Below are 11,531 nucleotides of genomic sequence, written 5' to 3'. Positions count from 1 at the left end.
CTCCTCCCCCCCACCCCCCCTCAGCAGCTTTCAGAGCCTGTGTCTGTTCCCAGGTGTTGGTGTGAGCTTGGTCACAGTGTAGGGACTGATCCTCTGCCCTCGTGGAAGGAAAAGGGCTTTTTACCCTCCAAAACAGAGCAGGGACCTTGGGGGGGGGGGTGTGAGGGCATCCTGCCAGCCTTGTCCCAGGTTTGGTGTCCTCTGCTCCCAGCGCTGAGCCCCCCAAAAATGTGCTTTAAAAGGAACCCTCTTCACCCTGCTCTTCTCAGGGCATCTGCCAAGGCAGAAGGGGAACAAAACCAGAGGTGGTTCCAGAGACAGGTTTCTGAAGATGAGCAAGGCTGATGCTCAGATGAGCCCAGCTGGGGCCTCCTCTTCCTCAGCAGCTCTCTGGCTGGCAGGTAACTCTTGTGAGGAAGGTCTGTCCTGGTCGGTGTGTTCCCAAATGCAGGACACCACCTCCCCAGGCAGGAGAGAAACACCAGCTCCTTCCTGCTGGGTCCCTGCTCCCCTTCTTTGGGATGGTACTTCCCATCCTTCTGTGCATCCATTCCCAAGGAGGTGAGCAGGTGGAGGCAGCTGGCATCCAGTGCTAGCCCTGCACCCCCCAGACCCCATCCTGCACCCCCCAAAAAAGGGGTCAGGTGTGTCCCATCACACCCCTCCGAGCACAAGCAGAGGAGCAACACTCGAGGAGCTCCTGTCTCCCAAATCCATCCTTCCCAGGAGGTTGGGAGGAGAGGAGGGATAGAGATCCTGGGTAGAGATCCTCGGGTCAGTTCGGTCCCTAGAGCAAGAGGGGGTGAAGGTCCCCTCAGCCTTGAAACCACAACAAGATCAAGTCTGTGGGACAGCTTGAAAAGCCAAAGCCTCTGGGCTGTGGTGGCCACATAGGTACCGTCGGGTGCTCGCAGCAGGGAAAGGAAAAACAAAGAAAAACCCCTTTCCCACCCTCCCCCCCCAAAAAAAAATTAAAAAAAATAACCAAAAGGAAAATCTGGAAGAGAGAGGTGTGAGTCGGGCTGGTCCTACCCAATCTGGATCTGCCCAGAGTACATGGTGAGCAGCACCATGATGGTGAAGCCCGTCAGCAGCCCCGCGTTCTGGATGGCGAAGGTGATGAGGGCACTGCCCGTCTGCTCGTCCTCCCGGCTCACCTCGTTCATCTCGGGGAACTGCAGGGGAGAGGAGGAGGGAGGCATGGCAGGGAGCAGCAGCAGGAGCAGCTCCCTCCTTCCCTGCTGCTTCCCACCATCCCAGGAGCCATGGAGTTGTTGGGGTTGGAAGGAGCTCTGGAGATCAGCCAGTGCAGGATCCCCTAGAGCAGATCCCACAGGAACACATCCAGGAGGGGCTGGAAGGTCTCCAGGGATGGAGACTCCACAGCCTCCCTGGGCAGCCTGGCCCAGGGCTCTGCCACCCTCACAGGCAAGAAGGATTTTCTCCTCTTCATGTCAAACCTCCTGGGCTCCAGTTTGTGCCCATGGCCCCTTGTCCTGGCCCTGGACACCCCTGAGCAGAGTCTGGTCCCCCCTCCTGCCACCCCCTGGAGATACTGATCAGCACTGAGGAGATCCCCCCTCAGGCTCCTCTTCTCCAGCTGAGCAGCCCCAGCTCTCCCAGACTTTCCTCACAGCCAGATGCTCCAGCCCCTCAGCATCTCAGTGTCCCTGGGCTGGACTCTCTCCAGCAGCTCCTTGTCCTTGAGAAACTGGGGAGCCCATCTGGAGCTCTGTGAGCAGTTCTGGAGCCTCAGGAGAACCTCCCTGACCTGCTGGCCACGCTCTTCTCCATGCACCCAGGATTGCACTGGCCCTTTGGCTACCAGGGCACATATTCCCCCCCTGTCCTAGGGCTCCCAGCCAGGTCTCCAGGAGGTGAAGCAGATCAGAGACAAACTCTGGCCACTACGAACAGCGCTGCCCAGGAGGACTGAGCAAACATCCCCAGGGCAAGCCAGAGCAATTCCAAGCCAGGAAAAACAACCAACCAACCAACCCACCCCCACTGGCAAGGTCCCAACCACACTCCCAGCAGCTCCTCATTTACCATGTCAGCCAGAGCAATGTAGAGGAACATCCCTCCAGCCAGAGCAAAGATCCAGTTGGCAGAGAAGTGGCTGCCGGCCACGATGCCGAAGGCCAAGCCCACGTAGCAGCAGCAGGCAGAGATGAAGTTGAAGAAGAGAGCCTGGCGGATGGTCATCCCAGCATTCCGCAGGATGACAAAGTCCCCTGGGGAAGAAGAGAGGATGAGGAGGGAGGCCAGCAGGCACAGGGACAGCTTGGGCAAGGAGAGGTCAAGTGTGGGCTCCCTGTCCCTGCTGGCGCCTGGCGCTGACCGCAGCATCGGTTGGGACATTCCAACCCAAACCTCTGCCTGCCTTCCCCCCTCCCAAACCCAACGAGGTGCTGCTTTGGTTTTTGGTTTTTTTTCTTCAGATGTCTCCATCTAAATTTAAATCTCAGACATCATATTACCTCGTTATTTTTAGAGCAGCCATTACTCAGTGGAGTTTACAGCCCTGCCTTCCCCCTCCATCCTTACTCTGGTTTATTCCACCCCACACGTGCCTGAAGAAGCAGGACCAGGAATCTGGCAGGATTAGCCTTAAAGAGGGGCAGCTTTCCCCAAGGACTCACTCACCCAGCTCGTGTGGGAACTCCTCACAGAGGATGGCCACAGAGGTGCTGATCCCTTGGAAGACAGAGACAGTGAAGGAGGCCCCGATGGCCAACCCGTCGATGAAGTTGTGGAGCCCATCACTCAGGGTGATCATCCAGGCCAGGGTGCCAATGTCAGAGTACCTCACCTCCTTCAGCCAGTAACAGGCACTCTGGGAGGCCTGCAGGTCCTGCCACAAAAGGGGTCAGCATCCAGCTTGTCTAGGGGGGGTCACCAGTCCTTCCAGCACCCAGGGGAACCCACCCCTCCACACGTTAAATCCACCCAAGTCATGACATGAGTAGTTTGTCTTTCCACCACCCATGGAGGATTTTGTCAGAGAGGGCTTCAAAAGTGTTGTTCACTGAGAAGGTGGAACTCCCACAGGCTGAGGGAGTTGGGGATGTTCAGCCTGAAGAAGAGAAGACTCTGGGGAGACCTTATAGTGACCTTCCAGCGCTGGAAAGGGGCCTGTGATAAGACTGGGGAAGAGCTGTTCACAAGGGCATGTAACAACAGGACAAGGGGTGATGGTTTTAAGCTAGAAAAGGGTAAGATTTAGGTTGGACATTCTTGAATATGAGGGGGCTGGAAGGTGGTGGAGACCCCATCCCTGAAGACGTTAAGGGTCAAGGCTTGAGTAACCTGTCTAGCTGGAGATGTCCCAGCTTATTGTAGGGGAGCTGGACCAGATGAGCTTTATTGGCCCTTTCCAACCCAAGACATAATTCTCTGATTGTTCCACACATCCACCACGGAAGGAGGCACTAACCTGGACAGAGAGGGAGCCCACCACAACCTTCTCAACCCCAGAGGGGGTCTTGCACTCCAGCTCGTTGGTGATGTGGGGGATCATGTGGTCCAGGTCCCCGTTCTGCAGCTTCTCAGTCACCCCCTCCTCCTGGTCCTTCTTGGATGGCAGAGCCTCAGGCCCATAGTGGCTGTGCCCATGGTGGTGCTGTGGGGATAGGGAGGGTACCCACAGGTGTCAGCCACCCCTGCCATCTCTGCCCTTTCCCCACCCCAGCAGCCCTTGCTCAGCCTCACCTGGTCCTTCTGCTTCAGGAGCATCTTCAAGACCTTCTCTGTGAAGAAGAAGAGGTAGAAACCCCCGAACACCACGGCTGATTTGGAAACATAATAATCCTCTTGAGGGTTGAACCCAAAGGCCTGCAGGCAAATAGTGACAAGGGTGAGGAGCAGTCCCTGGAAAAGTCCTTCCTCTGCCTTCACCCTGGCAGCTCCGGGGCATTTCTGCCTCTTCCTGACCTCTCCAAACAGTGGCTGCTTTGGGAGCAAGCTCAGAAAATGTCCTTTTAATCTCCCTCTCTCCCCCAGCCAAGCTGGCTGGGCCCCAAGGTCTTGGCTCCACCACCCTGCAGGGATGTGACAAGCAGGCTGAGAAAGGCTCTGCAAAAATTACAACCTGCCTGCTGGGCTAGAGGAGCAATAAACCAGCTTTTCTCTGCTTGAAGCAGAGTGTGATATCCCTGGAGTGATTCCCTTCCAAAGAGGGGTGAAACACCAGCTCCAGCCATGGTCCAAAGGGGCTTCCAGCCTCCCTACCTCCCTCTGGGCTCCCCTTCTCCAGCCAGCCCAGAGAAACTGGGAATACTGGCTCCAGGTCTGGGCTGCCCAGTCCAAGAGGGACAAGGAACTGCTGGAGAGGGTCCATGGGAGGGCAATTGGGATGGTTGGGGAGCATCTCCATGAGGAGAAAAGAGCTGGGACTGTCGAGCCTGGGGAGGAAAAGGCTGAGGGGAGAACTTATCAATGCCTGGAAGTATCTGAGGGTGGGTGCAGGAGGATGGAGCCAGACTCTGCTCAGCAGTGCCCAGGGACAGGGCGAGGGGCAACGGGCACAGGCTGGAACATGGGGAGTGCCATGGAAATATGGGGAGAAACTTCTTTGCTGTGAGGGTGACAGAGCCCTGGGACAGGCTGCCCAGGGAGGGTGTGAAGCCTCCTTCTCTGGAGAGACATTCCAGCCCCTCCTGGATGTGTTCCTGTGGGATCTGCTCTGGGGGATCCTGCTTTGGGGGGGGTGGGGGGTTGGACTGGCTGATCTCTAGAGGGTCCCTTCCAACTCTGACCATTCTATGAAACAGCCCCCAGGAGAGGAGAGAAAGGAGAGAGAGAAGGCCAGACCCAATGGTCCTCACCCTACCTCGGGAATGAGCTGGAAGAGGGCGTTGGAGTAGAGAGTTCCAATCGCCAGAGCTATGAAGTAGAGGAGCAGCCTCTTGTAAAAGGTCTTCTTCATGAAGGGCACCACGCTGGCTCCCACCAGCGAGCAGAGGGAGATGAGGGTCACGCAGAGGAAACCGTAACCCCAGACTGGTGTGCCAAACCCACCCCGGGGGGGAGAGGAGATCAACCAGGAGGGGAAGGGGTGGGGGGGGGAAACAGGGAGGGAAAGGAATCCACGCCGAAAGGAAAGAGAGAAAGGAGGGGAGGGAGAGAAGAGGACATTCATTAGTGATTTGTTTGTTCATCAAGAGGAGGGAGGGGCAAAAAAACCTGGTGCTGAGTGGCTCTGGAGGCAGCAAATTTGAGAAGGGGTGGAGGGAAAAAACTCCACTGTGGTGTTCCCACCAAACAGCCAAGGAGAGGAGGCCTCCCTTGGAAGGGTTGGAGCTGTGATTTGGCAGCTTGGCTGTGTTGGAGCCAGCACCACCATAGAAAGGACATTGGGTGGTCATCCCAGTGCCACAGAGCACCCAGGTTCCCCCAAGCATCTTGTACACTCCATCCTTGCCCTGCAGCCCTAGAGGGATGAGGTTGATCCCTGTGAATCCCACTGGGAAGCTCCACCTGAGGGCGAGGGTGGTGGGTACACCAGGCATTTCAGTTCCTGGCAGAGCAGGAAACAAGGTTTGTACGTTCAGCAGATTAAAAACAAAACCAGGCACAGTTCTGGAGTTGAAAAGAAGCCTTGGAATAACATCCCACCTAAAATTTGCTGGGGGTAAAGCCCAGCCCAGGGAGCTGTGCTGACAGGGAATTAAGATTTAAAGCTGGATGTGCTTGGATCCAGCTCATCTCCTCCCCAGGAGGAGGAGAAAGGCCCCGTGGGGGGGCCAAGGAAGCATGTGTGTGTTTCCAAGGTGTCCTAATCTGAGAGCACGTGGGTGTGTTTGTTCAACTCCGGAACTGTGCAATTACAACACAATTAATTTGCCATCTATCTGTCAGTCCCATCAGAGCACCAGGAAAACCTCACGTAAGCTTAAATCCTCCTGGGAACATCAGTCTTGTAAACCAGAGGAGGGGGGGAGAAGAAAAAAAACCAGGCAATTCAAATATTTGTCAAAACTGGGCTGGCTGGGGAGGAGGCTGGTGCTTCTCTGGGCTGTTCTCTCCTTTTACATCCTGATTTTTCCTCCACCTTGTGGGTCTTTCCCTCTGGCTCACGGCAAGAGTGAGAAGCCTCCAAGCCCAAAGCACAACCCTCCGAGGGGGGAATTCTCTTGAGAGGCATCCTGAGAGCAAAACAGCTTCTCCCAGCACCTTCTTGGAGCTCAGAGCTGCCCAGCAGCCTTGCAGGCTTCCAAGGGCAGGTTGGATGGGGCTTGGAGCAGCCTGGGCTGGTGGGAGGTGTCCCTGCCCATGCAGGGGGTTGGATCTGGATGAGCTTTAAGGTCCCTTCCAGCCCAAACCATCCTGTGATGATGATGATTCTATGAAGGACACAGCAGGGCAGGTTGGATGAGGTTTTGTACAAGCTGGTCTAGCAGGAGGTGTCCCTGCTCATAGCAGGGAGGCTGGAACCTGATGATCTTCAAGGTCCCTTCCAAGCCAAACCATTCCATGATTCCATTCCCAGAGGGGACAGCAGGACTGGGAGTGGAACATCTCCCTGCTGAGGAAAGGCTGAGGGAGCTGGGTCTGTTGAGCTTGGAGGAGACTGAGGGGCGACCTCATCCATGGTCACAAATCTGTTCAGGGCAGTGCCAGGAGGACAGAGCCAGGCTTTGTGCAGTGATGTCCAGTGACAGGACAAGGGGCAGTGAGTGCAAACTGGAGCACAGGAGGTTCCATGGGAATCTCAGGAAGAACTTCTTCCCTGTGAAGTGACAGAGCCCTGGGCCAGGCTGCCCAGAGAGGCTGTGGAGTCTCCTTCTCTGGAGACATTCCAACCCTCCTGGATCCTGTGTGATGTGCTCTGGGTGCCCCTGCTCTGGCAGAGGGGTTGGACTGGGTGATCTTCCCAGCTCCCTTCCAACCCCTGAGATGATTCTATGACAGGAGGCCACACTCAACCTCCCCACACCACCCTCACCCTCCCAAGTGTTTCCTGGTGCTCCGAGGGGGCAACAAAAACCCTGCAGATCCTCCCCCCACCTGGAGACAAGCCCCTCAAGCTTCAGGCGCCGGAAGGATCGGGTTGGATTTGGCAGGTGGGAGGGCAGAGAAGGTGCCCGTTGGAAGAGGTGGGAAGAGAGGCAAGGACTTTTTTCTACTGCACCTCTGGGATGAGCTGGAGGAGCGCGTTAGAGAGCAAAGTGCCGATGGAGAGGGCGATGAAAAACGTGAGGACCCGGCTGAAAAAGGTCTTCTCGGCACACGGGACGATGAAGACTCCGAGCAGGGAAGCCACGTTAATCATGGACACACTGAGAAAACCAAAGCCCCACACTGTGGAACGAGAAGAAATGGGGTGGGGAGTAGGGGCCAGACATTACCGAGGCTCTCCAAGGGAGGGGGTGAGGGAGGTTTCCCAAAATCCTGGGTGGAATGAAAAGTGGTGGAGGAAAAATGGTTGGAGGGGATAAAAAGAAAAAAGGGCCTCGCTGCACTGGAGGGGCTCTCCTGGTGGTCCAGGTGGTTCCAGTGTGACACAAACTGGTTTTGCAGTGCAGGGCAGGTGGACTTGAAGCCACGGGGGTTTCTTGGAAAAGGTTTTCCCAAGCCAGCCCTGGTCTGAAAATGTGGGAACAGCCAGTGCTGTGCTCAGGGCAGCTGATCCAAAACCTCGGGCATCAACAGGAGTGGGATGCAGGGAAGTTCATCTGCTGGGGACTGGAGACCAGCAGGTCCCTCAGTGGGCCACCTCACCCAATTCCACCCGTGATCCAGTGATCCCAGAGGGCTGGGCTGCAGGCACAGCTCCCAAAACCAGGCTGTGAGCCCAGGGCACAAACCACACCGAGTTACAACCCCAAGCTGCCTCCTCCTCTCTGCCAAACTCTGCCCGTGCCCTGGAGCTGGGAATGGGAATCAACTTCTCCCACAGCTCCTGGGGTGTCTCACAGGCCCACCAGCTCCATGCCCAGGGCTGGGCAGTGCTCGTGGCCCCCCCAGTTCCTCACTTACCTTCAGCTGAGCTGGGTCTGGTCTCTTCTGTCTGCTCATTTTCCTCGTTTTCCAGGTTCTCAGAGGCACAGGCCCGGGATTCCAGCTGCTGCAGGATGGTGGGGCAGAACTCCTGGAACTCCCTGTGCCCCAGGGCAGAGCCCTCGCTCAGGTTGTGGATGGAGAAAAGCTCGGAGGAGCTGAAACACTGGGGGAAGAGAGAGACAGGGGTGTGCCTTGATCCTCTGGGGGGGAGCTGCAGAGAGGGCTTGGGGGGCTGCAGAGAGGGTCTGGGGGTGGGCAGAGAGGGTCTGAGGGTGTGCAGAGAGGGTTTGGATGGGCAGAGAGGGTCTGGGGGTCTGCAGAGAGGGTTTGGGTGTGGGCAGAGAGGGTCTGGGTGGGCAGAGAGGGTCTGGGGGTCTGCAGAGGGGGTATGGGTGGGCAGAGAGGGTCTGGGGGTCTGCAGAGAGAGTTTGGGTGGGCAGAGAGGGTCTGGGGGTCTGCAGAGAGAGTTTGGGTGGGCAGAGAGGGTCTGGGGGTCTGCAGAGAGAGTTTGGGTGGGCAGAGAGGGTCTGGGGGTCTGCAGAGAGAGTTTGGGTGGGCAGAGAGGGTCTGGGGGTCTGCAGAGAGAGTTTGGGTGGGCAGAGAGGGTCTGGGGGTCTGCAGAGAGAGTTTCGTCAGGGGGGTTCGGCGGGCCCTGGACCTGCCTCAGGCTGAGGGTCTGGCTCTCCCCGTACCTCTGCAGCAGGTCCTGCAGGAAGGAGCCTGCGGAGAGCGCGGCTCCCAGCGGGACATCCCTGCCTGCCCAGACCCCCAGGCAGGGGAGGAGACAGAGCAGCAGGAGCAGGGAGCAGCCCCGGGAGCCTGTGCTGGGCATCATGGTGTCTCTGGAAGAGAAGACAAGTGCTGCTGCTGTTGGCTTTAACACCTCCAACCACCCCTCTCCCGCCCCATGGATCCATCAGGAGACGCCAAAATTCCTTCCCCAGGGAGCTCCAGGCTCTGTGTGGGTGTGGAGGGGGGAACACCCCCCCCAGTGCTGAGCCCACCCAGATCCCACAGTGGGACTCGATGCCTTTTCCGGATATCAAGACCCCAAACCCCCCCTTTACCCCCTTTCCCAAGCCCCCCACTCACCACAGGGATGTGCAGAGGAGTGGGGGGGGGCTGCTGGGACACAGTTCCCCAGCTCCTGGGATCCTTGGGGAAGAGGGGTTGGCCAGCCAGGCTGCCAAACCCAGCCCCCCCTGCCACCTCAGGTTCCCCTGGTGCCAGCAGGGCTGGGACACACTCCCCTCAGGGACCTCTGGCCACCCACGCCAGTGTTTGGAGGACACAGCAGCCCAGGGGCCAGAGGTGGCCTTTTCCTGAGGTTATAATTTAACTACCATAATTACAATTAACCTGGTCCTTCCCAGCCACGACTGCAGAGGCTTTTTATTGTGTTTACCCAGGATCAATCCTTGCCCTCTCTGCTCCTTTCATCTGGTCAATAAAAGTGAGGTGGGAGAGTCCCAGGGAGCTGGGGTTCACCCAACAGTTGAGGTGCCAAGGAACGGGTTTGGAAAGAGGGTGGGAAGTCAGGCACGACCCACACGTCCACCCCAGAGGTTGGAACAGGGCCTGGGACCTTCCTGGAGAAGCCTCACTGGAAGGTGGGCTGCAAATTTGGGGTCAGGAGGACGAGTAGAAGACCATTCAGCACCCGGGTGCCCAGCAGGCACCCCCTTCCCAGCCCAGCTCCAGCACACCCTGCCTCGGGGTTTCCCCTTCCCAGGGGGAAGTGGTTTGAAGCCCCAGGATGGTTCCTGCACCCCAGGATGGTTCCTGCACCCCTAGGATGGTTCCTGCCACCCCGGGATGGTTCCTGTCACCCCTGGGATGGCTCCTGCACCCCTGGGATGGTTCCTGCACCCCTGGGATGGTTCCTGTACCCCTGGGATGATTCCTGCAACCCCAGGATGGTTCCTGCCACCCCTGGGATGATCCCTGTACCCCTGGGATGGTTCCTGCCACCCCAGGATGATCCCTGCACCCCGAGATGGTTCCTGCAACCCCAGGATGGTTCCTGCACCCCTAGGATGATCCCTGTACCCCTGGGATGATTCCTGCAACCCCAGGATGATCCCTGTACCCCTGGGATGGTTCCTGCAACCCCAGGATGATCCCTGTACCCCCGGGATGGTTCCTGCACCCCTGGAACGGTTCCTGCACCCCTGGGACGGTTCCTGCACCCCTGGGATGATCCCTGCACCCCTGGGATGGTTCCTGCACCCCCAGGGCCCATCCAGCCCAGCTCTGCCCTGGCACAGGACCCTCCTCCCAGCCCAGCACCTCGCCACGAGCTGACAGCTTCCAGATTTCGGTCTCTTCCAAAAACAAGCCCCAGACATTTTTGATGTCCGGCCAAACAATTGTTCTGAAAATAACCTTGAGCTGGGTTTGGAGGCCTGGGGTGCTGAGGCCAAACCTGGCAGGACCCCTTCCCTCCCCCTAAGACCCCATCCCTCCCTGCAGGACCCCATCCCTCCCTGCAGGACCCCATCCTCCCTCCAGGACCCCATCCTCCCCCTCCAGGACCCCCACATTCCCACAGGTTTTACCAGCTTACCAGCACTTTTTGCCAGCTCTGCTGGGAGGTTTTAGCCTCCTCCTGCCAGGGCTTAGCTCAGATGCTTGAGCTTAACCCCTCCCCTCCCAGTGTGGGGGAACAGTGGGGTTACCTGGGGGGGGGCACCTCTGCCTCCCCCTGACCCAAACCCCCCCTTTCCAAAGGGGTCCTCCCTTCATCCCAGCCACCAGCCCAAGTGGCCACGTGGGCCAGCGAGGTGGCCAGTGACTCCCACCAGGCTCTGGCCCAGGGTGACAAAAGGCACCACAACCCAGGACTTGGGGGGACACGGTGGCTGATTTTTTCCTCCCCCCTCCCTCTCTCAGTTCCAGCTGAGCACTTCCCACCTCCCTCACCAGCCCTTGCCAAGGCACGAAGCCCTTTCCAGTGCCAAAAAATCACCCCCCCACACACACACACACACCCCGGGGGGGGGGGGGGGGGTGAAGGTTTCTCCCCAAAACCAGGCTGAACCGGGTGCACCCAGGGTGGAAAACCCGACCTCCAACTTTCCCCCAGTTGCCAGACAAAAGGCAGGATCAGCTGCTGGTTCAGGGCAGAAACCAGGTTGGAAAAGGATCCCTCGGGATCCAGGAGGACCAACCTGGGGGGGGGGTCTGAGACCCCCAGGATGAGGCTCTGACTCTCCCCACACCCCTGGAGGTGCCAAAACCATCCCGACCCTGCAGCAAACACCCCAAGGATCCTACCCTGGGGTTTCTCCATCCTCACCTCCCCCCCCAAACAGGTTGAGAGGGACCCTTCCCCAAAAGCCCCCTCCCCATCCTCCTGCTTGCTACCTTCCAGGGTGTCCTTGTCACCATCCAGGGACTTGGGGGGGGGGGGACGTGCTGGGATCCAGGGAAGCTGTGGTGCTGGCACAGCCCTGACCTACTTTTGTCCCAGGAGGAACAAACTGGGAGGGGATGCCCAGGGAAGGGGACGCGCCCGGGAGGGGGGG

At 58.3% G+C, this 11,531-nt stretch overlaps 1 protein-coding gene across 1 annotated transcript; it reads right to left on the bottom strand.

Moving 5' to 3' along the window:
* Positions 1-1,028: 1,028 nt before the first annotated feature.
* On the bottom strand, positions 1,029-11,296 carry SLC39A14 (solute carrier family 39 (zinc transporter), member 14). The gene is made up of 9 exons (XM_009997865.1): positions 11,281-11,296; positions 8,663-8,760; positions 7,981-8,167; positions 4,832-5,001; positions 3,712-3,834; positions 3,437-3,622; positions 2,647-2,854; positions 2,050-2,234; positions 1,029-1,175 (listed from the first exon to the last, which is right to left on the bottom strand). The coding sequence occupies exons 1-9, from the start codon at positions 11,294-11,296 to the stop codon at positions 1,029-1,031; spliced, it is 1,320 nt and encodes a 439-aa protein (XP_009996167.1).
* Positions 11,297-11,531: the final 235 nt, after the last annotated feature.

This window comes from Chaetura pelagica, unplaced genomic scaffold (assembly GCF_000747805.2).
Source record: "Chaetura pelagica isolate M959 unplaced genomic scaffold, ChaPel_1.0 scaffold1075, whole genome shotgun sequence".
NCBI classification, from domain to species: Eukaryota; Metazoa; Chordata; class Aves; order Apodiformes; family Apodidae; genus Chaetura; species Chaetura pelagica.
This window is presented reverse-complemented; position numbering and strand designations above follow the sequence as displayed.